General features: G+C 36.2%; 3 protein-coding genes across 3 annotated transcripts; 1 reads left to right on the top strand and 2 right to left on the bottom strand.

The window, feature by feature from the left end:
- Window positions 1-9: 9 nt before the first annotated feature.
- LOC114252057 (short stature homeobox protein-like) lies at window positions 10-17,017 on the bottom strand. Its single transcript, XM_028186541.2, has 5 exons — window positions 16,689-17,017; window positions 9,733-9,917; window positions 4,239-4,296; window positions 722-915; window positions 10-327 (listed from the first exon to the last, which is right to left on the bottom strand). The coding sequence occupies exons 1-5, from the start codon at window positions 16,921-16,923 to the stop codon at window positions 124-126; spliced, it is 876 nt and encodes a 291-aa protein (XP_028042342.1). The 5' UTR covers window positions 16,924-17,017; the 3' UTR covers window positions 10-123.
- A 537-nt stretch (window positions 17,018-17,554) lies between these two features.
- LOC114252048 (mitochondrial import receptor subunit TOM40 homolog 1) lies at window positions 17,555-19,829 on the bottom strand. The gene is made up of 3 exons (XM_028186531.2): window positions 19,087-19,829; window positions 18,769-18,963; window positions 17,555-17,841 (listed from the first exon to the last, which is right to left on the bottom strand). The coding sequence occupies exons 1-3, from the start codon at window positions 19,798-19,800 to the stop codon at window positions 17,617-17,619; spliced, it is 1,134 nt and encodes a 377-aa protein (XP_028042332.2). The 5' UTR covers window positions 19,801-19,829; the 3' UTR covers window positions 17,555-17,616.
- Window positions 19,830-21,163: 1,334 nt separating this feature from the next.
- Window positions 21,164-26,724, top strand: imd (death domain-containing immune deficiency protein). Its single transcript, XM_028186542.2, has 4 exons — window positions 21,164-21,803; window positions 22,140-22,324; window positions 23,596-23,730; window positions 25,827-26,724. Exons 1-4 carry the CDS (start codon window positions 21,509-21,511, stop codon window positions 25,962-25,964), a joined length of 753 nt encoding a protein of 250 aa, XP_028042343.2. The 5' UTR covers window positions 21,164-21,508; the 3' UTR covers window positions 25,965-26,724.
- The last annotated feature ends 1,004 nt before the right edge of the window (window positions 26,725-27,728 follow it).

Genomic DNA, 27,728 nt, shown 5'->3' with positions numbered 1-27,728 from the left:
ATGACATCTCGGCGTCATCGCACGCCGTCAGTTTAGCGTTCTGTTGCGCACTAAGTACGCGTTCTGTTTGACGAAGCCTTGAATCAAACATAAAAGTAATTTTGTATTTAATGGTTAGCTGGGTTATGTATCTGTAGGGGTCGAGACGGGAGCGGGCGCGACTTGAGGCGGTGAGGGCGCACGAGCGGCTGCGAGCGCCGCTGCGTGTCTTCGTGCTTTAAGCCGCAGGTCTGCTATGGAGGAGGATCGGCACCGCGCAGCCAGCGCCGCCAGACTCGCGTACGGAGGACACAGAGCCGCGGCCGCCGCAGCTGCTGCGCTTGCGTACTGCTCCCGATTATTTTAATAAATTTATGTTTGAACAAATCAAAGTCGACAAAAATCTTATTAATGTCTTTTTTTTTTTTATTGCCCTCGCAGGCTGACGAGCATATGGCCCACCTGATGGTGAGTGGTTGACGTCACCCATGGACTTTAAGCAATGCCAGGGGCAGAGCTAAGCCGCTGCCTACCATATTAGTTTCAATTTTCAATTCATTACATTCGTTCAATACGTTCAATAGATACGATTACATGTATGGATAGAATATTTCTTGTTGTACATCATAATTCACAAAAATGTCACGTTAATCTAAAATAAAAATAAATATTTTGGATGACATAAACCTCTAAAATCAGCAAATTTTTTTTAAATTTGAAAATAGTCCTTATTAAAACTCACCTGGTGAGCTGCAGCCGAGAGTAACGCCGAGTCAAATGGCGCAAAAGCCGCAGAAGGCGGAGGATGTGGTGCCAAAGGTGGTAGCGAAGGTGGCGGTGGGGGCGGACGAGCTACGGCTGATAATCTTGGCACAGATACGTAAGGTGCCACACGGCACGGCTCCAAAGGAGTACCACCACCGCTAATTAGGAGTCCTGTTGTAAAAAAGTGTTCATAAATTTCGTCATATTATTATTCCAAATTATACTTTCACTCTACTCCGTTATATTAATCATAAAATAATCACACCCTTAGAAAGTAAAAACCTTAAAACGAGCCGAAATAAAAACGTCATAGATTTTTGTGAGTTTTTTTTTATCGTCAGATCACGCTCATCGATCCGTCGTATTGGCAGAGACAAATGAGCTGTACCCGTCACACAGAGCGCGGCGCAAATCCGCCGAGATCTTTTCCCAAACTTCACTTAATTAAATTGATATTTAAGTAAAGCATAATTTGCTCGTAAATTAAGTGAGATCTGTTGTTTATAGCCCGCCCGTCGGGCGAACCAGGCAATTAATAAATTAACGTGGATCTGCCCGACTTAAGGTGAACGAGTCTCTCGTCTGAAAGATTCATTAATTTAATTATTATACTTTAACTAACACTTTCCGATTATACCTACATCCGCGCGCTCTTTTAATAAATGTTTTTTGCCTTTTGCTCTAATTCTTTCGAAATTTTTACGACTCTCTCAAGCAATACGATTTTATTTCAACAAAAGGCGTTTCGTAACAAGAAAACAAATCATGTTTATAGCAAAGAAAGAATTATTCTATATAATATCGTGTACGGATCCTTCGTTGGGCGTAAAACAAGGAGAATCTTCAACCGGGGGCGGGCACGTTACGCGAAGCTCGCTGTAAATCAGACACTCTCCGGTCGCCGTCGACATTATCAAAATGAATGCTCCTCGCTCGTATGAGTTATTTCCATATTTGACACCGAATTACTTTCGAGAAGTGCTGACATAAATATACAAATACGCGTCCAGCAGCCCCTCGCCCCTCGCCCCTGCGGCCGCCATGCATTTATTTGATTAACTCTGAGTTGTTTATTTTAATCGAATTAGAAGGTAAGTCGGCGCGGGGTGGACCTCCTCTCTTTTTCGTTCATTTTAAAGTGTTCTGAACATCTTTACAGCGGTTTCGGCGCAATAAAATATCGCCACCCTCGTTGTGCACGAATAACTTTACAATTTTATGAACAGGGGTACAATTAAGAGCTGGAGTGTTTTTTTTCTTTTCTTAAAATTTTACGACTGCTGTGATTGTTTTCACGTCGACGCTGCGCTCACTGTGATACCTGCACGTCTTCGTTAAATATGAATTTTAATTTTATGCAGACAGTCTCCCTTTTTCATGATTTAATACTTCATAAAGCACGCCCGTTATTAATTCATCTGTACTTTTTTGAATGTGAATTTTATAATGGCTGCTCTCGTATAGTTGTTCGTATTTTTGAATTTACCGCGTAAACTTTACAAAACAGAGCCGAACCAAGCTAAAAGCAATTTCAATATGTTTATATGACCGAATCAGATGATCAGCTAAGCACAGATCATACAATAACTTCACATCCATTAGTCACATATGACATCATCATGAACTCGTGACGAATTACATTGTAACGCTTCAGACGATGTCTTTCTAAGGTAACATTTTTTATTTAATGATAATTTTAATACAAATATTTCTAAATACATTATCCCAATAATGTAAAATAAAAACAACGATTACGCAATAACGTTAGCTCTCGAAAAATAACAGAGCGTATCGATAACGACATTGAATATTTCGGCGGCGGGTTAAAGAGGCATAACATAACAAATAACCGTTTCATTTCACTTTACATGATTATACTCGTGTTAGTCGAGGGTGGCTGCGGGGCGAGTGGCAGCACATAAGTTAATAAGACATTTAGCAGGGGACGGCGGGATTGCGTCCGAATGGCTCCCACGGGGAATCATTTTATTCGATTCCGTCGGGCGGCCTTTTTCCGTTTTACGCTCTGTTTAGCGGTTGTTCAGTACTACCGTCTTCTAATCAGAAGATAGTGCGATCGCCGTGGATAAGCCGCGGTCATCTTTCGTTTGTCTTTGTGGCTTGACGAGCTGGGACAGCGCGTTATTAGAACGATTTCCTAGCGTGTAAGACGCGTAAAATGTTCCCGTGAAATCTTAATTGACACACAAAACAAGAATGCTATTGTCATTTAGAATATTGTAATTTTTATTTAAAAATTTGTATAACATTGAAACAGCTTGGCTTCATTGTTTTAGATTTGTTAGCACGCAGCTTTGCACCTCGACTGCGTATTAGTTTTAAGAATGAAAAAGTCCCTAGCATTACGCAGAGTGGCTGATTGGTATCAATTATCGATGATTAAAATGTGGTAGCCGGATATAGTCGTAATTCAACATACCATTATCAGATAACAATCTTAAATAACAATCTTCTTTTATTTGATTAGTTTTAGATCTTGAAAAATACCTATTTGTCTCGAAATTTATTTGAAATAGGTTACTACAAATTAAAACTAAATATGTAGATAGAGACTTATCAAAGACTATAATTATCTTTTAGTCGAGTCTGGAGTATTAAATATTGAATAGAGCCAGTCAGTCTATCGCTAAGTGAGTTGTACGATTTCCTAAATTTATCGCCCTGCGTTCGCATCAGAATCTCCCGAGGAGTTTTTTTACAGAATTTGCGCGGATTCCCGCCTCGACTCGCCATTTTAATTATTCATTCGCGTGAGTTATGGTCGAATTAAAAAACTGTTAGAGTCGGACCGGCGCCGTCGGGAGCCGTAATCGAATTAGACGGAGTCATGGAGAATACATAATGCTGTTCAGTCGCACAAACTTATATTACTGTAGAATTCAATCTGTGGCTCCGTGTACTAAATAATGATGCGGTGCAATTTCCACATGAGTGGATTCATTGTGAAAACACATCGGTGCCAGCCAAAACGGCGGCAGCGTAGTTTGCCAGAATCATTTGCAATTTGTCGTTTCAAGCTAATGTTCGAACAATAAATACCTTTTACGAAATCGGTAGGTACTAAATATATAGTACCTATAAGGTGTAAAGTTAAATATGTATGATATTCGCATTGTCAGTGTAATTATGAATTTTTCTTGTAAGAAAGTAATGTACAAAAATAATAATATACTAAAATAAAATAAAAATTATAATTTTGTCAAAATAATATTATAAAAATAAAAGCAATCCATGAAAAAAAAAATTCTTTTAAGTAATCATACTAAATATACATACTAGGTAATTAAATTGTATATCTTTTATACCAATTGTTGCTAGCAAAAAAAAGTATACTAATTTTAACCTAATATTTGTACAAATATGTACACGCATTTCAATTCAATTAAAGCTCCTACTCTGTTGTACTTTTTGTTTAATTATACCTACACATAATAGCGATGTAATATATTGTAATTAATATACTTAAAAATTACCTTTATGCATTTGACTTTCATGTTTCCGACATTTTGCTCGACGATTTTGAAACCAAACCTGCAAACAAATTTGTCTTCTGTATTTTAGGTTGATAATTTAATTTTGAACGTACCCAATATTTTTTAGATTTTCAATTGGTTCTAATCATGTATTGCATGAGACGAGTTTATCAATTTTAAATTAATTTCTGTATTATTATTATTATTATGGGTATAAAATCGTAAAATAACGTTGACTTTAAAAAAAAACCTAATAGGTACCTACACCACAAAATTTAATTTGCCAAAACTAGCCACCAAACAAAATAGCAGCTCTTGAAATCAATACAAATGTGTTTTATTAATTACATAAATAGGGTTGTGTAATCTTCTGTCTACAGCGAATAATCTCATTACACCGCCTGACACGTACTGCAGCCGTTTGTATTATTTGAATGTCTGTACCGTACTTATTTATATGTAGTTAGGATTCCAAACAGACAAATAAGGGTAACCGTATTAGCGACAACCGCGCGTGCTACTGATTGCACATTGCAAAACTAAACGTGTATGTCTTGTATGCTAATATTTATTAATCGTTATTAATGAAATTATTGCATAACTTTCCCTTCTGTAATTTATTTGCAAAAAACTAGTTTTAGATCATACAAATCCATCATAAAATTACGCAAAACATTTCGGGGATGGTTTTCCAACTCACATTTTTAATCATAAATTAGTATAGGTAAGGTGATTGACTTATTGATGTATGAATGTATTTTAATGTTAGTCATATTATTTGTCGTTGGTATTCATAATTACCAGTTAGTATTAATTAGTAATTAATGGGTAAGTAATTCGTTATTGTAACAAATGGGGTTTGAATTATCAGTAAATACTTGAACAGGTTATTCTATTAATTCTATTAACGACTTCTCAGAGTACCTGTATTTAATGAAATTATTAAATCAAATTACGGTGGTCTTTTTAGAATAAGGTCATCTTAGAATTTACCGATCACAGTATATTTTTTCTTTCTAATTATTGTAAAATCGTGGTTAACATTATCTGTGGTACCTAATTAAAAAAACCTTTTTACACTGAAGAAGTAAAACAATGACAAGTATATAAGACGTTTAAGCGTAGTAACAGTAGATCAGCTTTTCGTTTAAATCGTGTAGTTACTACACTACACTGTGATAATTGATGATTTTAGGCACCAAAAGCACCGGTCACCGTCCTCGTCGAACCCGTCGCTTGCGACGAAGGGCTCGACGAGCGAATTAACCCATAGACAAAGCCCACTGAGTTTCTCGCCGGATCTTCTCAGTGGGTCGCGTTTCCGAGCCGGTGGTAGATTCTGTGAAGCACTGCTCTTGCGAGGGTCAGTGATAGCTACTTTCCGGTTGAGCCCCGTGAGCTCACCTTTTTTTTTTTTATGATTGAGAGATTACTGGTGGCCCGAAGGCCTTTCCAGTTTCACCAGGACAGGTGGGCGAGCAAAGGCTCAGCCAGGAGGGGTGGGATTTGCTAACAGCTGCCCGAGCGCCTCCGAAGGAGACCTAACAACTCAAGAGCAATTGCTTCGCGAATGAATCTACTACCGGATCGGAATCGCGACCCGCTGAGAAGATCCGGCGAGAAACTCAGCGGGCTGATGCATGGACTAGGTTGCACGTCGACCTCTTTGTCGAGTTCGACGAGTACGGTTACTGGGGTCCCTAAGCCTGCTCCTAGTATTAGAGCTGAAGGCATCTAATCCAAAGGTTATTGGATCTGATGGATCCGTAAGGACGTGTCTAGGGCGTCGACGGTGACTGGCTCCTGCATGATCAGGATTCGGTGAGTAGTCAGCGGCGGCAACGATAAGGCGATTATCATGACGCATAGCCTTATCGAAGTACCGTTCCGACGCTGACTTCATGTATTTCTGGATTGATTCAAGGCCCAGGTCGTCGTGTAGGTCAACGTTCCTCACGAACCACGGAGCCCCGACGGCTAACCTGCAAAAGCGGGATTGTAGGGATTGGAGGGTGTCTATGTGTGTGGGGTCCGCGTGAGCGAACACCACACTCGCGTAAGTCATGACGGGCCTTATGCAAGTTTTGTAAAGTGTCACCTTGTTCCGAAGGGACATTTTACTCCGCTTACAGATCATGGGATAGAGTCTTCCGAGAATGAATGCGGCACGGTCGCGGACTGTTTTTATGTGTGGGCGGAATGTCATGGATGCATCCAGGGTGACTCCCAGGTACTTAACCTTCCTGACCCAGGGTATAGGTTAGCGTGAGCTCACCTACAAACGTTAGGGTGAAGCTGAAATAGCCTCTCAAGGCTATCAGCATAGGTAGGAAAAAAAAGGGATAGTAAACTATTGGATACAGAGTACGCTACTAATCGCATTTACTTAATCCTCAGAGCGACTGCTACATAACTTATGTCGAGTTTTAAATTAACAATTACATTGCGTTGCGAGACTGAACTAGAAAATTTAGAACTACAATTAGAAAATTATTATATTAAAGCAGTTTTTTTTGCTAAAACTGATGTCTCACAGAACTGAGTGGGTACTATCATTATGGGTAATTCTCAAGCAAAGTTGTCATGAGTTGCAGTTTTGAATGGTTTGACAGCCGTTTCGAAGTCGTTTTACAAAATAATTGCGATTTCGACTTCAAGTCAGTAAACATTTAGGCTAGTGTTAGCTCGTCCACTAAAATATAAATGAGATTATTGAATTTACATGCGAATATGATCGGAAAACTGGCATGTCGTGTGCCTCCGTTTAAAAACTACATAATTAATTGGTAGCGTAGGCACTTTATTTGCTTACAACCCGACTAACGACCGATGCCGAAGCCGGGACGAATTCATTAGCTTTGATTACATAAGAGTGTAGTGTACAACTAAACAAAAACAAAACGTGGCTTTCGTTGATAACCTATAACGTTTCCATTACTGTTGATTATTGGACTATTCTTGAGAATAATTTTTATGTTTGATTATGTTGTCAATTGTGAACTTTGATCTCACAATATCATTATCAGTTATTAAATTTCAGTATTAACTGCGTCTGCTATGTTTTAATGATTTTTATGAAATCGTGACTCGAACATATTATAATGATTAGATATATGTACCTATACAGTGTGCATGCCATCTAGTGTTGAAATGTAATATTGTTCAATACTCTCTTCAATTATGAACGCATTAATATCTTACTCCAGAAATTGACAACCTACCAATGAGGGTTCACAATATCCCCTAAAACTAATATGCAGATTACCTAAAATAATAATCTGTTTGTCTTTTCTAATTTTATACATTTATACTAAAAGACTTGGAAGCATAAATGATGTAGTATTAGTTAAAATACATCCGAGACAAGTTTTAAGTCAACTACAAATATCTGTATCATATTGTATTAATATTAATAGAACGGTATACTATCATTAATAGCACTAGTAATACTAATGCTCAGCCCGCAGGCAAACGCTGAGGAATTTTCAATTTACGAATATAATTATGAAAATTTTTATTAAATTTTTAATAGGAAAATATACCTATTAATAATATATTAATTATACCTATTACATAATAATACATATTAATAAAATTGTTTCAAACACGTAAGGTACTCTCGGGGCTCACACACGAAATGGTTTTATCTGAATCAACTATTTTGTTATACAGAAGTAAACAACAAAACGATTTTTTGTTTGAGAGTCTGTGATAAATCCTAATATTGACACTAGTTAAGATGCACGTCGGTCCGGTCAAGGCTTTTCTCTTTAATTCTAACATTAACGTCCCCTATTTTTGCACAACACTTAACGCCGATCGTGCCCTAATCGCAATATATAGCCTATAAACGCTCACTTGTTGGACACTCACAGCTAATTACGTGCATTAGTAATGAATGGGTCCCGGTTTGTTAAACTTTCATTCGAAACGAAGGATTTTTTCCCTAAATCATTAAATCTTAAAAGCTCAGTACGCACCGCTGTTTGTGCCTTTATTGGACACTATGACAGCGCGTGGAGTTAATGAGTATTTTCTAAAATGTAACAAAAATCAATTACTCGTTATATTTTGATCGTATACCTCGTAAATTATCTCAATAGACAGTTAAAGGAGGTGTAAAGAGACCTTGTCCGAAGCCGAAACGTCAAAGTGCTAACTACCCTACCATTAACTGAAAATAAATAATAGTTAAAAAAAAACAACAAAATACGCTTTTATAGAAAATCCAACTAAAAAATAGAAAATAAATTTTAATAAATTTGAATTTGAAAATAGTGTAAGAAAAAATGATTTTATTGTAAAAAAAAGCGTGGGTTGCATGGTATCAGTAGTTATAAATATTTTATATAATATTAAGAACAGATATGAGTAGAAAGGTTATTTTGATAATATCCTGAAAAGCATCCCACGCTTTTTTACAATAAAATTATTTTTTCTTACACTATTTTTAATTAAAATTTATTTTCGATTTTTAGTTGGATTTTGTATAAAAGCGTATTTTGTATTTTTTTTTAAACTATTATTTATTTTTCATTTTTAGTTGTATTTCAATTTTTTCTATTCTTTTTTTTTCAATTTTTTTATATTGAATTGTCATCGGTCTACTTAATAAGTATACCAAATTTCGAGTTAATCCGGCGTTTTGAAGGGGGTCAAAATCATGTTCAAAGATTCCGTTACATACTACTATACATACGTCTGAAACTAATAAAAGCGTATTAACAAAGCTAGCTTAGCTTATTAAAGTTAATATTTAGTTAAACCGCAACGTAACGCGAAGTACAAGACGCTCGCTGCGCAGGATTTAATTTAATTTCTTAAGGTTCGCCTGGATTCCTGTGGCAATATCTATGGGTTACGATTGTCACTTTTCAAAAAATTTGCTTACATCGTCTTCATTTGAATAAGAGTTCTAAATAATTTTAAATTTCCATTAAGTCGACTCATAATATTTTTTTCATAACATTTCATAAAAACGAATGCTTTATTTCAAGAAATCAAAGAAATTATATTTGCTATTTCTAGTCGTAAACCTATTTTCATGTACAAAGAACGTTTAATTAGACCGCATAGTTTTTATTCAAGATTATATAAAGTGCGATATGGCATGTTTGCTCTATGCAGGCACCGTGGAAGCGAGTACGATTTTATTGAGACAAGTCGCAACAGAACGATCCGTGAACACGAAAAGAAGATGATTCACTGATATTACTTTCTGTAGCTGGTTGGGCCTGGACGTACAATTAAATATAACAATAGCGGTAGGCAGCGGCTTGGCTCTGCCCCTGGCATTGCTAAAGTCCATGGGCGATGGTAACCACTCACCATCAGGTGGGCCGTATGCTCGTCTGCCTACAAGGGCAATAAAAAAAAAAATACTTCGAGGGCGTTGACTCCCCATCTTCTCATTCTCAATTTACATTGCGTGCAAACTTGAAAACTTACATTTAAAATGGTTTTGATAATATCTGCATTTGTGAATGTAAATTACCTGAACTCTTGCCTCACTGAGGCCGAGTCTTTGACTGAGCTCCTCCCTCATGAAGGCGTCAGGGTAGTGCGTCTCATCAAACAGTCTCTCCAGTTCGCCTAGTTGTTCCAAAGTGAAATTCGTTCGGGACCGACGCTGTTTACCGCTGTTGTTACCGTTACCGTTCGAAGACTTGTCTGTTATATCTGAATAAAACAAATTTTGTTTTAACTAATCTGTCAAAATAATATGACTAGTTTTACATGCCTTAATTAGACCTTAGGGATTAGGCCTTACCACAATAGTCTATTTGGGTTCCCGATGACCTGACTCGCCCTCTCCTTGGCGGCAGTAATAGACAGTATGTTTAACTACCCGTGTGGGCTAATAAAACGTTCTATCACCAGCTATTTAAGCTTTGATTTTGCTAATGAATCCTGGTCTCCTCATTTGACCCCTTCATTTAACAATCCAATTTCGGCTACTTTCTTCGCTGGTTATCTTGTCTAATGTTGGTAGGACATGTTGTAAGTCTACCATCACCACGCACCATCTATTGCTATTCCCGCTCTGAAAGCAATTGGTCTGAGCGGCGGCATAACCGTTATATGCTATTGAGACTTCGACCTAGTGCTTCAAAATGGACAATGGCGTTCACGCTCTGGTATTTAAGGAATCCGGTGACCACACTTAGTGGGTGACCACGTTCATCATCCACGCTAACAAAAATAAATGCATAAATAGGAAAGACCAGAATAGCACAGAGATAATGTTTAGCTCATTCACCAGCGTTACTGACGCAAGCCTAAATTTTTTGTGATGAATGTAACATCAAAAAAATATCTCAACTACCTACGCAAAAAAAAACCGTTCGATATTGATAGCCAGAACATGTAAGGTACTCAAGGTTCCATGTGTTCAATCAAATTAGGGGAACCTCGCGTAATCCCGTGAGGAAAAATCGTGGGTTCAAATAAGGGTCAGGAGGTTAATTTTATTAGGTTAGATCGTATTGGACATTAACTTACCATTTGTGCGAGGTAGACACAACGTTTCATTTCAAAGTAATTCTTTCGTGATATGTTAGATAAAAATAAATAACTATGAGTGCAATCGGGAGTTAAAAACGATTCGAATCATCGTGCAAAATCATGAGTCTCAAGTGTCGGGCTCGAGCGAGTAGTATTGAATTTAAGTGTCGTTTGAAGCAATTTAGCAAATTGGGAAGCTTTCCTTTTTATACGGCAATTATGTAAATGGAGAGATTATCCAACGTGGGCGGCGCTCTGCCACACCCGCTCTCCCCTTTCGCCCTGGGGACATCCGAACTCCTTAAACACCTAACGATCTGAGAACTGTGATTAATTGCAGAAATATGCACGGGGATTGCCGTTGTACTTACAAACGCTTAATGATTTATTTGATTAATTTGTATTACTTGTTCATTTATTATCATGTCGCTTGTTAGGCTGTCCATTTCCAAACGTTAATAGCAAATTACAATAAATTATTCTTGGTTATATTATATTCACCGGGAACCGGTGAGGCCAGTTTTTCAAAATTGCCGCGCATAGAAAATATGCGCGGCAATTTTGAAAAACTGGCCTGTATGTGTGACGTCATTCAGAGCCAAATTAAACGACGCAGCTAACCGTAAAATGATAGACGTGAACTTAGAATGATAGAGAAGATATAGAGTACTCCGTGTCCTTGTGATAACGACTACCTGCTTCATCTGTATAATTAAATCATACAATGTCCTCTAAAACACGGTTACACACTTATGACATTTTGTGTCTTCGTTATTAGCGTCTGGTTGTCTTACAATATTTTTTTTATTTCACGGCAAAAATCTAATCTCTGCTATAATATTCCGCCAACTTATTCGGATCACGTGGCTAAAATGTACTGTTGTCCTAAATGCATACTTTCGTATCAACCTCATCAAGAACAAGTTCAAGAAGAAGTTTTAATTTTTTTATCAAGAAGAAGTTTATATTTTTTATTTTAGTACCTTGAAGTTCTTCCTATTTTGAGAAATAAAAATGATGACAATTTAACGTTTTACTCATAATATATTTGAAAAAGTGATCCGTTCAGAAGAGGTAGGTAACCAAGAATTTTAAACATTATAAATTATAAAAATTAAAAGTGAAACAAAAAAAAAATCAGGTTTTCGGTAGTAAGAAACATTATTTCCCATATCTCTGAAATAATCTCCCAAGACCCTTATAATTACGTCCTAATCATGTATAAAATATAATACATGACATACATATATTACTGGTGGTAGGACGTCTTGTGAGTCCGCACACTCTACCTATTTCTGCCGTGAAGCAGTAATGCGTTTCGGCTTGAAGGGTGAGGCAGCCGTTGTAGTATACTGACACCTTAGAACTCATATCTCAAGGTGGGTGTCGGCATTTACGTTGTAGATGTCTATGGGCTCCGGTAACCACTTAACACCAGATGGGCCGTGAGCTCGTCCACCGTAAGCAATAAAAAAAATCAATACAGATCACATAAAACGTAGGGAATCTATTTTTACAACCCATCATTATTATTAGAAGACATTTCTTAATATTAAAAATACTAAAAGTTAATTAAATGCCAATTAATTTTATAAGGTAATTTAATAAGATACTCGTGCATGGACTAGGACAAAAATATTTATAACTAGCGACCCGCCCTCGCTTCGCTTCGGAAACATTAAAACACACATGAAACCAAAAAAAAAAAAAATTAAAAAAGTAGCCTATGTTCATCAGGGACAATGTCGGCTTCTAATGGAAAAAGAATTTTTCAAATCGGTCCAGTAGTTTCGGAGCCTATTCGAAACAAACAAACAAACAAATCTTTCCTCTTTATAATATTAGTATAGACTAGAAAATCGCTCTGTATAAAAGTTAATTTGTTTTTCACGCATAAAGAAGATATTATCTTACTACAAATTAGAATAGATACACATTCCAGTTTGAAGGGTAGGGTTGCAGTTAAATTCAAGTGAGACTACGGAAGCCCACACATCATGAAGATATGAAATCTGTTTTTTTTTTTGCAATAACGGCCTCATATTAATACATGCTAAAAAATCTTCCAGGCTGAGCCGTTTGAGATCGCCTACACGTTTAGTACAGCTAGCATAACTCCTCGAAGCTAATAGCCATAGACAGGAAAAGTAAACTAAAAATTATGTGGTAAAAGGTTTGGTAGAATCACGACACGCCTTATAAATTTCGAATAAAAAAAAAGAAAAAAAACTATTTCATTATATTTATTTATTTTTATTAGATATTTTTATTCCTTCATCGTGGAAGTCATTCGTGGATTTCTTTTATATCCTTTAAATAAAATAGTACCCCTCCTGAATGTGTTTAATAGCAACGCTCGATTTAACCCTTTGAGCGCGAATAGTCGATAGATCGACTCTCTATTAATGCCTATAAAGTGCGGAGCCTCGGAATATCGACTATTTGCGCACTGTCATTACTGGTATTAGGTATCGACCTGTATGTACGGACGTGTCTTAGCGCGCACATGTATATTTGTATAATGTTTTGAATAACAATAACATTTATAAATAGCAATTTAAAATTAGTTTTCTGTGAAATTGGCATTGATTTTTGTATTTAAAAAAAATTAAACTTTTATATATTAAATTAAAGGTTTTTCCCAAAAATCCAAGAATTTTCTGGAAAATATATGAAAATAAGCTCAGCACTAAAAGGGCTAAGTTAACTACCCCTTTCCTCATTAGAAGTCCAATGAGTGATGAAACAAGTTATTTTTTGTTAACATTTTTATTGCCGCCTTCCTTGAGACATGAGGTCGAAAACTTACTGCTTAATGACTGTCCAAACGCTCAAACTGGAACGCACAATTCCTTCACGGCAGGATGGTGGGTGACAGCTACTTTTCATATTTTAAAAAACAATTATCTAATAGTTGGGACAGCTTGATCATTTTTGTTTTTCAATTTTATAATCCCATAATATTACTTACTAATTTGTACCAGAGGTAGGTTCAGTCTTCGAACCCACGATTACTTTACGCCACTATTGTATTAGGTATATTACTGAATAATTAAAGAGAGATTTAAACTTATTTTACTGGTTTCATGTTTGTTTACTTCAAATCATGACTGAATTTGCCCTCAACAGCTAACAAAATAATCAAAACAATAACATAATGGCTGAACTCAGATCAAATATCAGAACAAAATCCTTAAAACAAAATTTTAACAAAAAAAACCCTTTATTAAATAAAATGAGTTTTTCAATCAATGTTGTCGCTGTCAATTAAATATGCATTATTAAGGAAAACTTAAAAACTACCGGTCAGATTTTGGTAAAATTTAAATGGGACCGCATGAGAAGCACCAGATTTCAATAAATAAAAAAATCCATCAAAATCGGCTAATAATTGGTATGGTAATGGTAATATACGGACACTTTATTGCAAATGACATCGAAACTTTTCGAAATCCAACGCATCAATAGCTGTAGACGTCTGTGGTGAATCTGTCTATGGAAATCGAATAATTATAACGAAATGCTTCGAGAATCAACCCCTTCTCGGCAATATATCGTCGCCATGATACAACAAAATCTCATATTTACTTGACAAAATCATTTAACCTTACTTGTAGTTAGAAACAATACGTAATCCTCCATACTCGCTCAAACGATGCCTATTTATTCCGCAATGTAAATCATTTTCAACTATAATAAAAACCGCGCTTTCAAAAAGCGGCGATTTCATAGGTTTTCTGCGGTCTTGATTCCCGATGTTCTATTTTGGCAATGGCATGGCAATGATCACTCAAAATGGCAGTTAAGCATTATAATGAGAAAAATAAGCAAACCTATAATAATATATCTTCATAATTTTGTATTAAAAAATTCAAACACCCGAAAGCACCAACCACGACCGAAAACGGTAACTGAAAAGCCCGCTACGCACTACTTTCCTTTTTTAAGCATTAACGAGGAAACAAGTTCACGTCCAACTAGGCATTAAGTGGCTACAGAACCCACAGACATTAAAACGCGAATGTCTTCACCGAACTTGACACGACTAAGATTTTATTACTAGTGATAGGGCGTCTTGTGAGCCCGCGCGGATAAGTGTACAACCACCCTATCTATTTCTACCACGAAACTGTATTAACCATATGCGTGAATGCGGCGGCATCCACCTTGAAACGTGAAGTCGAATTCTTAATAATATTGCATTACGTTACGTAAAACAAACAACCTTACAAACCAAACAAAAAGCTACTACTCCTATGACTACTTCGCGGTAGAAGACAAGTATGGAGGTGGTACTTTATAAGTGCAGGCTTACAACCTACTCCGCATCTGTAAAGACCCAACTACATATATAAATTTACAGTCCAATCTTGCATTCATTATTTTCATTTTTCAGTATCACCTACCTGATCATCAACCTAATCGTCGATGTTATACCTATTGATGTTTTAATATTGAGCTAACTATCGTTTTATTTTTTAGTTTTGCACCGCATTCGTCCGTGATTTCGTGGTGACTGATAGCGTATTGTCGAAATGTCGGAAATATTATAAAATAACAAAATAAAAATTAAAATAAAAGCGAGATTAAATCGAAAAAGCAGTTTTAATTATGTCTATGACTCAAAAAAACTGAAGGGAATATTGTCAACAGCTATATGTTAATCATTGGTACTATGAGTTAAATGATATCTAAATCAAGTAAGTACAAATTTAAATCAAGAAACCGTAAATTAAATTAATTAAAGAAAGAGAACGGAATTTTTATAGTTGGTACCCGTTGATGACAATCTGCTACTAGACAAGCTACTGCTATAGGACTACCCCTTGTTGTTGCTATACCTAGCATCCAAATATCTTTTTTATTTTTTTATTGCTTAGTTGGGTGGACGAGCTCACAGCCCACCTGGTGTTAAGTGGTTACTGGAGCCCATAGACATCTACGACATAAATGCGCCACCCACCTTGAGATATAAGTTCTAAGGTCTCAAGTATAGTTACAACGGCTGCCCCACCCTTCAAACCGAAACGCATTACTGCTTCACGGCCGAAATAGGCAGGGTGGTGGTACCTACCCGCGCGAACTCACAAGAGGTCCTACCACCAGTAATATCTAACCCTTATTACGTATTTTAAGCACTTGTAGCAGAGCACGTTTCAATGGTGCATACATGTGATAACACCCCCTTGCCTATTCCTTGCGCGAAACAGTTGTGTATTCCGTTTTGTATTGTAGGCTAACTTTTGGCCCACAATTGAAACATCGACCATACGTCTCAAAGCGAGTACTACATATCATCGACGTCGCCCAAAACATGTCATTACGGATCCTCCCGATCCATTAACGATGCTTTTAGGTACCACAAGCACCGGTCACCGTCCTCGTCGAACCCGTCGCTTGCGACGAAGGGCTCGACGAGCGAATTAACTCACAGACACAGCCCACTGAGTTTCTCGCCGGATCTTCTCTAACCTACTTACTAAAGTTACGCTGAAATAGCCTCTCAAGGCTATCAGCTTAGGTAAGAAAAAAAAACTACAAATCACGTCCCGCTAATCTTCAACGCTAGGCGGGTGAATTCGTTTGTTAATTTGTTAATCTTTTACCATTAAAAAACTTAACTATAGTCTCATAGCATAAAACGAAAATGCGTTATTAAATTTGATGATGATTCATTCATCTTAGCGAAATGAAATATTAGGATGAATACAGGTTTCTAGTTGAATTTTAGTGTTTAAGACTTCTTTTAACAGAGCTTTTGTAAGTAATTACCACCCGTGTGCCTATTTACCTCTTGATCATAGCACTTGCAAACGCCGAAATATTGGAAACTTATTAATAGTGAAAATCGTGGTGAGAACCCGTTCAATGGTGGGTGAAATTTAGATAGTCGCGAAAGTTTAAGACAATTCATAATTTACAACCGTTAACTTAAACATTTCATACCGTGCTTATGATCATCATCGTCGTCGTTACTTTCCCTCTTATAAGACTGCACAGGAACCGGCGACAGAAGCCAATTCCGAGGTCTTTTCGCTGGGGGTGGTTTGTCTTCAAGGTCTGTGATATCAACTTCGACATCGTCGGCGTCTTCAGAATCGCCAGGCTCGGATGGTGGCGCTGGCACTTCGCCACCCTCCAGCGACTTGCTGACGAAGTCCGCCAGCCGCTCCATCACCATTACTGCCGGGAGCACGCGTCACCGCGCGCGGCCATCGTCCGACACGCTCTACAGAATGCACACTGCAGTGAGTGCTCTCCACACGCCCACACCCTTAAAGCCTCTCGTCTATAAGAGTAAAATCTACCTTTTGATAACTGTATAGGGCTCGGGTTGCGTCGTAAAGTGTGCTATGTTTATTGAAGGCGGCGTTATAGTCCCCGCCCAGAAGTCGCGCAGGCGCCCGCCCCAAGTCTGTGAGCCTGCACGCCACTGATGTATCCGACGGCGGATAATACACGCCTACATTATCGTTATATTGAAAATGAATACTTAATGTTACTTGCTGGTATCCGTGAACCTTAAGGGCCTTTAGTGTTGAATATTTTGTGAGCCTTTACCGTGTCGCTGTTATAGCTATCAGAAACCCCGTGAGGGTAAATCTCAACTCAACACTTCAATCAACCAGGTAAAAATCCATTTATTAAATTCAACAATAGTCGTAGCTGATGTCGTATATTAATAACATTTATTATGCACAACAACAATTGTAAAGTAACTGTATCCATCAATAAGAGTACAAATTAAAAGTTGACTAAAATAGTAATAATTAATGGTAAATGCTACAATAGACTAAAATTACTTTAAAAAATATCAAAAATTCATCGAGATTTCCTATATAATCATGCTGAAATTTTTTTGTAATGAATTTTATCAAACAATTGCGGCCGTAACACCAAAGCCTAGCCGAAATTTATCATTAGGATGATTCAAGAGTGCTGAAATAGCGCAAGCAAGCTGAGCTTTCTTGCCTCCGAGCGCTCTCTGCAATGTGGCTCCGACCAGTCCGTCGGTATCAGCAGAACCTCGAACAGTCCATTCTTCTGCTCGCCATTCGTAGGCCAAAGTAGCTACTGCACGTCGAATTGCAAATCCGACCTAGTTGAAAATACACTCGACTGTATGATTGAACTGCAAAATTAGGTTCAGCTACGCAATCTATACATATAAATAAAATTGGAGTGTCTGTTGGTAATATTGAAATAACCGCTTTTTACTACATGCATTTGAATATATATACGGTACATACACCAAAATAACATTTTTTACAATTTTTGTCTGTCTGTCTGTCTGTTTGTTCAGGCTAATTTCTGGAACGGCTGGACCGATTTTGACGGGACTTTCACTGACTGAGGTAACTGAGGCTACTAGGCTACTTTAGGCTACTTTTTAGACTAGCTTCACCCGCGGTACGACAACAACCGCGGGTAACATCGCGGTACGACAAAAAACCGCGGGTAACATCGCGGGACTCGGCTATCAATAATACAATTTAATGTTTCCGCTAGTGTAAAATAATAATGTAAAGAAAATGACAACAATTGCAGAAAAATATAATCGGGAAGTAGACAGAACACGGATCATTTGGAACCTGTAGGTCTACGGAGGGACTTCGGTTCTCTCTGTATTTTCTAGTGTATGTTCCATGGGGGTGTTCTGAGCTATTGTTTGAGATGATGCCATCATTTCGTTTTTACCATCGCACCGCCTGCCACCGGAGTAGAGTTAATCCATACTACCTAGAACTAGTGTGTTTCCAGATATATTTTATTCCACGTACCATGAACTTCCCTCTAGGGTGCTTCCCCAGCGCTATGACATCTCCTTCTTCAAACGAGGCTTGTGGGGAGTACTTAACGATAGGCAGCGGCTTGGCTCTGCCCTTGGCATTGCTGACGTAGGCGACGGTAACCACTAACCATCAGGTGAGCCAATGCTCGTCTGCCCACAAGGGCAATAAAAAAAAAGATTTTCTGTACTTCTGAAGAAAGTAATCATAAATTCACGTAAAGTCTAGCGTCTTACTTCTAACATCGCAGCAACTGTTAGGTAAGGCTTAATGGCTCTTGCGTAACACAGATCAAGACCTCTGTTACCGAGAGTAGCACTGACAGAATGGCTCTCACTAAACCACCGACCAGCAGCCGACACGGAGCTCAGCTCGGCTGAATGGCCCCGCGCTACCACCTCAGCCCCCAGGGATATTTGCTCAGTGACTGCCTGTGTTAAGGACACGTTCGCATTTAAGGTATTATTAGCACAAAAATAACATTCATACAAATCAATTATTATAGTTCATGTAATTTTTTATTATTGCATTTTTTATTGCACAATTTCACTTACTTGTAAATAATGAAGAGCAATAAAGTCCCGATTAACAGCAATGATTGATGTCGTAAAATTATTGAAGTAGCCATCTAAGATGCTTTCGAAGCTGTACAACTCTGCATTCGCTATTTGAGCCACAACTGTAGCACGTGTGCCCTGTGTGGGCCCCACGCGCACTTCACAGCTCATCTGACCTCCAGGAGCTGCTTCCATCACAAAATACGGAAGAGCTGAAGGTTTGCTTTTGTCGATGTATGACAATAGCACTTTATAGCCACCAGGCGAAACCGAGCTGAACGATAGTGAGTGACCCAACACCCAATTGGTGTTCGAGTTTTGTTTAACGGAAACGCATGCTCCTTCGAAACACTGCGGTAGTCTGTATCTGGCTGCATTATGAATGTGCCGAAGTAGACCAGGACTAACCGCTCCACCAGGTAGGTTATCAGAATCTTTCTCGCTAGCGTGTCCTGTCCTAGATCCAGTTACTCCCGCTCCTGTTTTACCTCGATTTCCTGCGGTACTTTTTGCATCCTCAGATACACTGCAAGTGCATTTCTTTTGAGGCGGTGCGTCTCCTCCGGCACATTTATCAATCGGTGGACTTTGTGATACTTTTCTTGGTGAATTCGCTTCGGAACAAGGATTACTTTTTGCATAAATATGTTCAAAAATACCCAATTTTAACACTTTGGATAGTAAAGAAAATTTGTTTTGTTCTTGATCCATTTGTTTATAATTATTCAAATTAATTCTTGATTTATGGTGATATTCATATAAAACATATAAAATGTAGCTAAATTGCTAACTAATTAGGCATGTAGGTATATTGTCAAAAGAGACAACTTCAAAATTAGAATGAGTTTGTGATTGAAAAAATTACTACAAAGTACTTATTTTAGCAAAATAGTATTAAATATAGTTAATGAATATTGCTTACGAAAATACAATTTGTAGTAAGAATGAAGGGGACGAGAAAAGCTAAAGACGGGTCTTAGTGGCGAATGCTTTTTATTAGCCTAATTAATATGTTTGATTAATACGAAATGAATTAAAGTTAACGGATTAGTCTAAAAATATCTCGCATATAAGACGTTCAAATATACATACACATCGAAGTCACCATCGTCAATTTTAATAAATATTTTGTATTATTGAGATTAGAAAAATAGAAGCAATTTAAATAATTATTTATAAAAGGACGGATGTCAATAGCAATGTCTCTTCATTAACATCAAACGATGATGCGTATTAGAGGCCTATTTCCAGCAGTGGACGTCTGTGGCTGAGAGATAGATAAATGATAGGTACCTATGAAGATTATTTAGAATTTGATAATATTATTTTAATTGTTATAGACGCACATCACAACATGAATACCACTTAAAATCTCATTCATAGATAATACACCTAAATTGTATAACAATTGGTAAACGCTGAATTCTACGTCATCAATTGCTTTCCCAGTCTCTGAAAATGTAATAGTTAAGCGACCTGGAAGTCTCGCTCTGCTCTCTCAACTTATTTAATTTTATATTTTATGTAATTCATAGCTAGTTTCTAGAGAATATAATATATAATAGAAAGGTTAACTCTCTGTGTTTTTGTCCGACATTACAAGCTATTTTAAGATGGCGTTACTGTAGCAAAGTTCCTGATTTTCTGATTGTCAAAAGATAAAACATTTTTAATATTGTTGTCAATGATGATATAAATTTTTTATACATTTTTTGTAACCGATTTCAAAACTTTTATAGGATACGAAAGATATCAAAACGTAAAAACTGCCATCCACTTTCGGATATTAAGTTAAAATATCAAGTGTATATACAGCTACTGTCTCTCCTTCAGGCCGGAACGCATTTTTGTTTCTTTTGTTGTTTGCAGATATAAGCAGGACAATGGTGCAGATACCATCAAACGGTCTCACAATACGCCATATCACCAGTATATACCAGTTATCAATTGCAGTTCGCTGATAAAAGGACCACACAGCTAAAAGCTATTTTGTCACAAAACTACCTTAAGAGAGAGACTTTTTATCAAAGGAGGATCTCTAATTTATTAAATTATCATTTCTATTGTCAAGACTGTCAACTGTCGTATCTCAGCAATGGATCTCAGTACTGACAGAAATAAATACCACAGCACAACAAAAATAAATCTATAAATCTAAGTATTTTATAGTTTCTTTTTTTGTGAAATTTTCTTAATATTCGTAGTTTTAATGTTGGTAACTTGAATTACCAGACTCTTATTTTATTATTTCTAAAAACATACAAATTTTTTGTGTGTTTGTTTAATCAATTAATGTTAAACGCTAAACGGATGTGATATATGAGTATGCTTTGATTATTTGTCTGTGAATGTGTGTACCATAAAACATTTACGACAACATTATCTCTTTGTTTGCATTAAGGAAATTTAAAATACAACAATGGCCACTTTAAAAACAAAGCTATCGGAATTTATCAAGGGTTTCAGAACCGATGCTGTGCCAAGACAGCCTCGGCCAGTAAATGTTGACTTTGACCATCAAGTACCACCGGAAGCCCCGGTAGATGACGAACATGCAGACTCTAGTGAACACGAAGAAGTTATCATTGAGGAAGAAGACGATAGTGATATGAAGAAAAAATCCAAGCCTAAATCATTTTTCAAACCGAAAATACCGAAGAAATCTTCAAAGAAACCTGACCCTAACAACCATAAAGGCTCAATCAATACCCAAGGTAAGTTAAACACAATATGTAACACATTCAGTTTGCCCCAACCTAAATAAAGAGCTTAATTTGTGTATCATTGGAAGGAATTTTATGTGGAATTATTTCAGCTCCCCCAGGAAGTATGCCATACACATTTCACTTCCTTTCACTGAAGTAGCACACTGTCTCATCTGTATCAATGGAATAATATTTTTTTTAAATAATCTAATGATCAGTGGATTATCACAACAACTATTCCGAACTATCACTTATTAATTCGTGTAGAACAAAGTCCACCAAGTATAGAAATATCCTCCTAAAAAAGAAAACTATGATTGTACATTATCTCTAGATTAATTTCAGCTGCAGGCAATGTATTGAATGTGGTTGGTTGTACAAACGTAAGATGGGGTAATGATTACTTTATGGGTACTACTTATATCGGATCAAAAAATGCCAAGAAAGAAGAAACTTGTGATGATAGCGACCCAGAAGAGGAAATTGTAAAGACTGGTCTCATTAAAACTGTTATGAAAGCTACCATAAAGGTTAGTTTATTTTTTAAAGACAAGTTCAACTGTCACCCTTAGCACTTGTAAAGGTCAGACCGAACCTAGAGTACATCTATAAAGAATCTTCAACTATGATAAATGTTAATGCTATACCATTAGCCTAGCATTAACAGATACATTCACATTCATATGAGTAAATGTGAATGTGTATAATTGATCCAATATTTAATCTTATATTCAGCACAAATTATCTTATCTACTTAATATGCAATCAATTATTTATTTGTAAAATCTAAATTTTGGTAGTCAATGCTGTACTTAAGTGTGTTTGAAAGTAATGAGAACTTTAAAAAAAAGCATTGTATTCTTAGTACCAACACCTATGACATCTATTTACTTACTTTACATAGAATAGCAGACAAGATAATGCTCCAATGTTATTGGAAATTTTCTGAGGGGCAAATAAGCTTACAGTCTGTTTGTCTACTGGAGCCCACAAAAATCACTATGGTGTTAGCTACCACCTTGAAGAATAGACCATAGTTTGTATTGTATTGTACAAATGACTCTTTGACCTAGAATATATGACTGCCTAGACTAAACAATTAATTAATAGACAAGTCCTTAGAAGGTTGGCTTAATTAAATGTTACGGCAGATGTCTATTGCAATACAATAATACAAATTGACTATTGATATCTGGCTTTGGTCACTCGATAATATAACAATATTCTATATTTTGATTTGTTTTATTCATTTGAGACATTCACCTCAAATGCACTAAGTAGGTAATAATGTATGCTTAGTTTTAATGTTATTCATTCGACTATGTGTCATGTTATTTCTTTGGATTCCCCAAATGCTTAGTACTTGTATATGTACTTACTTACTAATTAATCACTTTGTACTAAAGGAATAAAAACATTTTTTTTTGTTATTGTTTTCGTAAGTGTGGCTAGTGGTAATGAAAATAAGTTTAATGTAGGTTAAATAATTAAATAGGCCAGTAACCTAATCTTAAATGCCATTTTGTATTCTTATGATTGGATAATAGGCCAAAGTATTCTAATATTATTATTTTATGGTCACCTGGAAATTTTTAAGTTAATTAAACAATAGTTAATATTTTTAAAATTACTTTCTTATAGAACTAAATCTCTAAATCTTTTCTCTCACTTTTGAAGATCACCGTGGACTGCTCTAACACTCTGGGAATGTTACTCGAAAGTAAAATCTATGAAATCTATTTATAGACAAATACTGATTTTTTTACAATAATAAATCAAATTGATTTTCAAATCTTTTCAGCCGGAAGATGAGCATTTAGATTATATATCGAAAAATATGGGTAAAACATGGCGCAAGTTCTTCCGGAAACTCGGCTTCACCGAAGGCAGAATTGATACATTTGAACACGACAATAAAATTTATGGTGTACAAGAGGTGAGCATTTAGTAAAATCTAGAATTAAAAAAAAGAATACACTACACCTATACATCTCAAGACCTGCATAATATAATGATCTTGTTGAAATATTAAAACATTGGCTTCATACAATAAATATTAGGGGTTTAAGTATGAAATTGCTGATTTGTACTGAAAAATTGAAATCTGTTTTTTTTTTCATTTAACGTTTTATTTAATCAAAATATCTATCATTATTATCTATACATTGCTACCATCTAATAGGAAGGTCATTTATGCTTTTGCCATAGAACTTTAGTGATCTAGATTATACAAACTGTGTGAAAGCCTTTTTTACTGCCTCCTGGGAAGAAAACTTTCTCACGTAGAAAATTGTCCAAATCACGAAAAAAATGGTAGTCCGCTGGGTCAAGGTCTGGCGAATACGGAGGGTGACGAATGATTTCTAATTGCAGTTCCTGTAGAGTTAAAACGGTTTCTCATGCTGTATCAGGACTCGTGTTACCATGAAGCATAAATCGGGGCTGTTTCACTGCAAGTTTTGCTATCATTGTTCGGAGTTCGGCACAGTAGACATCTGCCGTTATTGTTTGACCAGACCGGGGAAAGCTATAGTGAACAACACCATGCTGAAACCACCAAACAGTTACCATTACCGTTTTATTGTTGACCTTTGCTTTAGGATGCTGTTGCGGCATTTGACCTGGGGTCATCAGTCATTGCATTTTTCGCTTACGTTATCGATAAAGAATCCACTTTTCAGCACATGTCACAATTCGATTCAATATTCCATCATTTCTGTACCGAATCAACAAGGCAACACAAGTTTCAACACGCGTTTCTTTTTGCAGATCAATCAAATCATGAAGCACCCATTTTTCATACTTTTTTATTTTATTGATTTGACGTAAATGAATCAATATTGTTGGTAAGATAACGTTAAACCTTGCCTAACCTTGCTAATTCCTGGGTAGTTTGGCTCGGATCGGCTTCCACCATCTCTTTCAATTCATTGCTATTATGTGTGGCGGTCTTTCATGTGGTTCGTTCTTCAAATCAAAATTTCAAAAAAAGAACTAATTTTCAAAGTATCTATCTTTCTTGTCTAAGTTGAATAAAAAATCAACTGAAAAACGATAGTCAAATGTTGCACATTTTTTAAAAGAAAAACCTTACAGGTACCATTTGATAAAAGTTCACTCAAAAATCTCAAACCATGAAGGTTCTATATCAATCGAAGTACCTATTACAATAAATCGGCAATTTCATACTTTAACCCCTATTATATCGCTTTTGTTTGCGCATTGTTGACGTATGACAGGGCTCTACTAGATGCAGTGAGAGTCCTGACAACTAAAACCAAACATCAATAATCATAAATCATTCAATCACTTTTTTCTGAAAAAATAATAAATCTTAAGCAAAAACAAATTTTTAACTGTGTTTGTCAACCTTTTTTGCTTATTATCGATTTATTTATGAGATTAAACTTTGTTATCAGTAAATTATTTTAGGAATAGTTTATATTTTTCAACCAAATTTTTACCAAATTAAAGAGAATGTGTATAGTATGTATGTATCTAGATTTTATTTTTAATCTTTTGGTGTCCATGATCGAGTTTCGTTCATTGAATGTACACAAGTAATATTTTAAATCATTAAGCGAAATCGAATGACTCTTAACATTTATTCTTGTTTAGCTAAACAAAAATCACAACGCTTGAAATCATATGTGGTTAATCGTAGTCCATAACCCTCAGACACAGCCCACTGAGTTTCTCGGCGGATCTTCTCAGTGGGTCGCGTTTCCGATCTGCTGGTAGATTCTGCGAGGCACGGCTTAGGGTTCGTGCTAGCAACGTCATCAGGTTTGAGCCCCGTGAGCTCACCTACTAGTTAAGGCGACGCTGATATAGCCTCTCAAGGCTATCAGCTTAGGAAGGAAAAAAAAACGTAGTCTATTATTATTATAATAATGCACTATGGTTAGCTCGCCCGTTCTTTTGGCCCCAAATGAGGTCACACAAATTTAAATCCATCTAATTCATACCGTAGGAAAAATAATAAATTCGTATTTATTATAATTTTATTTTACTGTTTTGTCTCATTTTCAGGTTCGGTACAAGCTTCTTCTCGAATGGATGCAAAAGAAGAATGATGCAACTCTCGGAAAACTCGCCACGTTGCTTTGGGAACACGGCGAAAAATGCGTCGTAAAGGAATTAGCAGATTTGTACTCTGAAAAACACTAACACGATTCAAATTTAAAACCACGTTTAGAGTACTATTATTTTCTAAGTTTTTGAGTTTCATTTCGCCGATGGTGCTATGTCAAAAACCTCCCAGAATTGCTGACAATAACTAGTGAAACTGAATCACATAACCAGGGTTCGAGCGCCTAAATTACGAACAAACAAATATCAATTATATTATATATTTATTGAATACGATTCAATAATAGAAGATTTGGACGAATTATAAAAAAAAACTACATTAAATCCCGTAACAAGAATCATCTCCGTTTCAAGTGCCATATATGAAAGTATAAAAACTTATAAGAATTATGTAAAAAAAAAATTCAATGCATGTTTGTAATTTTCTCATTATAGCAACGCTTTGAGACATTCCAGTAGTTCTAGAACTACGCATTCATTCGTTCCATTCGCATTTAAAGACCTTGACTTATACTCGTGTCCCTTGCGCTTGGTATTCACTAAAGGATCAGTCACGTTACTACTGTGATACATTACGACGCATACCATATCAATTTGTTTCATTCTTGAATCCCAGTGAAGTGATAGTTTACTTAAGTAAGCTACGGAAACTAAATAGGGCTCCCTGCTGGATCCACGTGATCCTATCGTGCTGATGAACGCTTTAAGTTCTAACGCTATCACCCAAAGCTCGGTTTGCTTAATGCGAGTTTTTTAACGTTCTTCGATAGCGTAAAAGTTAACTCAAATTTGTATGCAGTTAGAACAGCGCCCCTAGCGGCAAACGTAGGCAAACGTTGAGTTAACTTTTACGCTATCGAGAACGTTAAAAAACTCGCACTAAGCATAAAGGTCACACCGTACTCGCCGCCCATGACATGAAACTTAGCCTGTAAGATCATCCCGCTGAGTTTCTCGCCGGATCTTCTCAGCGGGTCACAATTCCGATCCGGTGGTAGTTGCACCCGCGAATTAGCTGCCCTTTGTTGTTAGGCCACCAAGGGCTGTCGGGCAATTCTTAAAAAACCCCTCCTTCCCTCTGGCCGCGCCTTTCTACTATGGATTACTTCATTGGTACATAAATAATTAGATGCGTGGCGTGAATAAGTTAATATATTTAAAATGCAGGGCTTATGCCATTTTAAAATCTAATTTTATTAGTAAAAACTATATCAAACAATCTTGTTAAAATAAGTATTATTAAATTTATTGTGGTTTTGAAGTAGAGTAACATAATTATTATAAATTTATATATATTTTTTTTTATATAATTTAATGACCTGGTAACATAGGTTTTTTAGGTCATATCTTATTTGGTATAAATTTATATGACTTTGGTCATCGAAGATTCAAATATACGCCTTGTACAAAATTAAATTATCAACTCATGCACGCCATGCCTAAATAGCTTACGGCTTTAACATGATATGTAATGGTTTAAGATGCTTGTTATGCATTCCATAAAAATCATAATTAAGTTTTAATTTTAAGTGTCAATTTAACTACTGTGTGTATAAGAACAAGAAATTTACGTTTACATATTTACAAATTGAGAACATAAATTGACAAAATGGGGTGCTAAAGAAATTGTGATTTTAATAATATTTAAATTGGGTAATTAAATGATAAAAAAAAATTGTTCTAGTCAAGACAATTTTGAAAAATATAAAAATATATACATACGAAGATACGTAAGTTTTAAATATTATACTTTATAAAATTTATATTTACAACTTGTTTAATGAAAAAAATAAATGTATGTCATTTAATTTGGGTATTTTTTCTTATCTTTTTTTGTAATGA

This window comes from Bombyx mandarina, chromosome 05, assembly GCF_030267445.1.
Source record: "Bombyx mandarina strain Sakado chromosome 05, ASM3026744v2".
Classification (NCBI taxonomy): Eukaryota; Metazoa; Arthropoda; class Insecta; order Lepidoptera; family Bombycidae; genus Bombyx; species Bombyx mandarina.
This window is presented reverse-complemented; position numbering and strand designations above follow the sequence as displayed.

What these genes read in the sequence shown, in the direction of transcription:
- LOC114252057 (XM_028186541.2), bottom strand. Translation starts at nt 16,923, where the DNA reads ATGGTGATGGAGCGGCTGGCGGACTTCGTCAGCAAGTCGCTGGAGGGT. An exon ending in TCAGTGAGGCAAGAGTTCAG is followed by an intron (nt 4,297 to 9,732) that starts GTAATTTACATT and finishes ATTTGTTTGCAG; the next exon opens with GTTTGGTTTCAAAATCGTCG. An exon ending in TGAAAGTCAAATGCATAAAG is followed by an intron (nt 916 to 4,238) that starts GTAATTTTTAAG and finishes TTTTTACAACAG; the next exon opens with GACTCCTAATTAGCGGTGGT.
- LOC114252048 (XM_028186531.2), bottom strand. Translation starts at nt 19,800, where the DNA reads ATGGATCAAGAACAAAACAAATTTTCTTTACTATCCAAAGTGTTAAAA. An exon ending in TTGCTCTTCATTATTTACAA is followed by an intron (nt 18,964 to 19,086) that starts GTAAGTGAAATT and finishes TCCTTAACACAG; the next exon opens with GCAGTCACTGAGCAAATATC. An exon ending in CAGTTGCTGCGATGTTAGAA is followed by an intron (nt 17,842 to 18,768) that starts GTAAGACGCTAG and finishes ATTTTCAACTAG; the next exon opens with GTCGGATTTGCAATTCGACG.
- imd (XM_028186542.2), top strand. Translation starts at nt 21,509, where the DNA reads ATGGCCACTTTAAAAACAAAGCTATCGGAATTTATCAAGGGTTTCAGA. An exon ending in AGGCTCAATCAATACCCAAG is followed by an intron (nt 21,804 to 22,139) that starts GTAAGTTAAACA and finishes GATTAATTTCAG; the next exon opens with CTGCAGGCAATGTATTGAAT. An exon ending in TTATGAAAGCTACCATAAAG is followed by an intron (nt 22,325 to 23,595) that starts GTTAGTTTATTT and finishes AAATCTTTTCAG; the next exon opens with CCGGAAGATGAGCATTTAGA.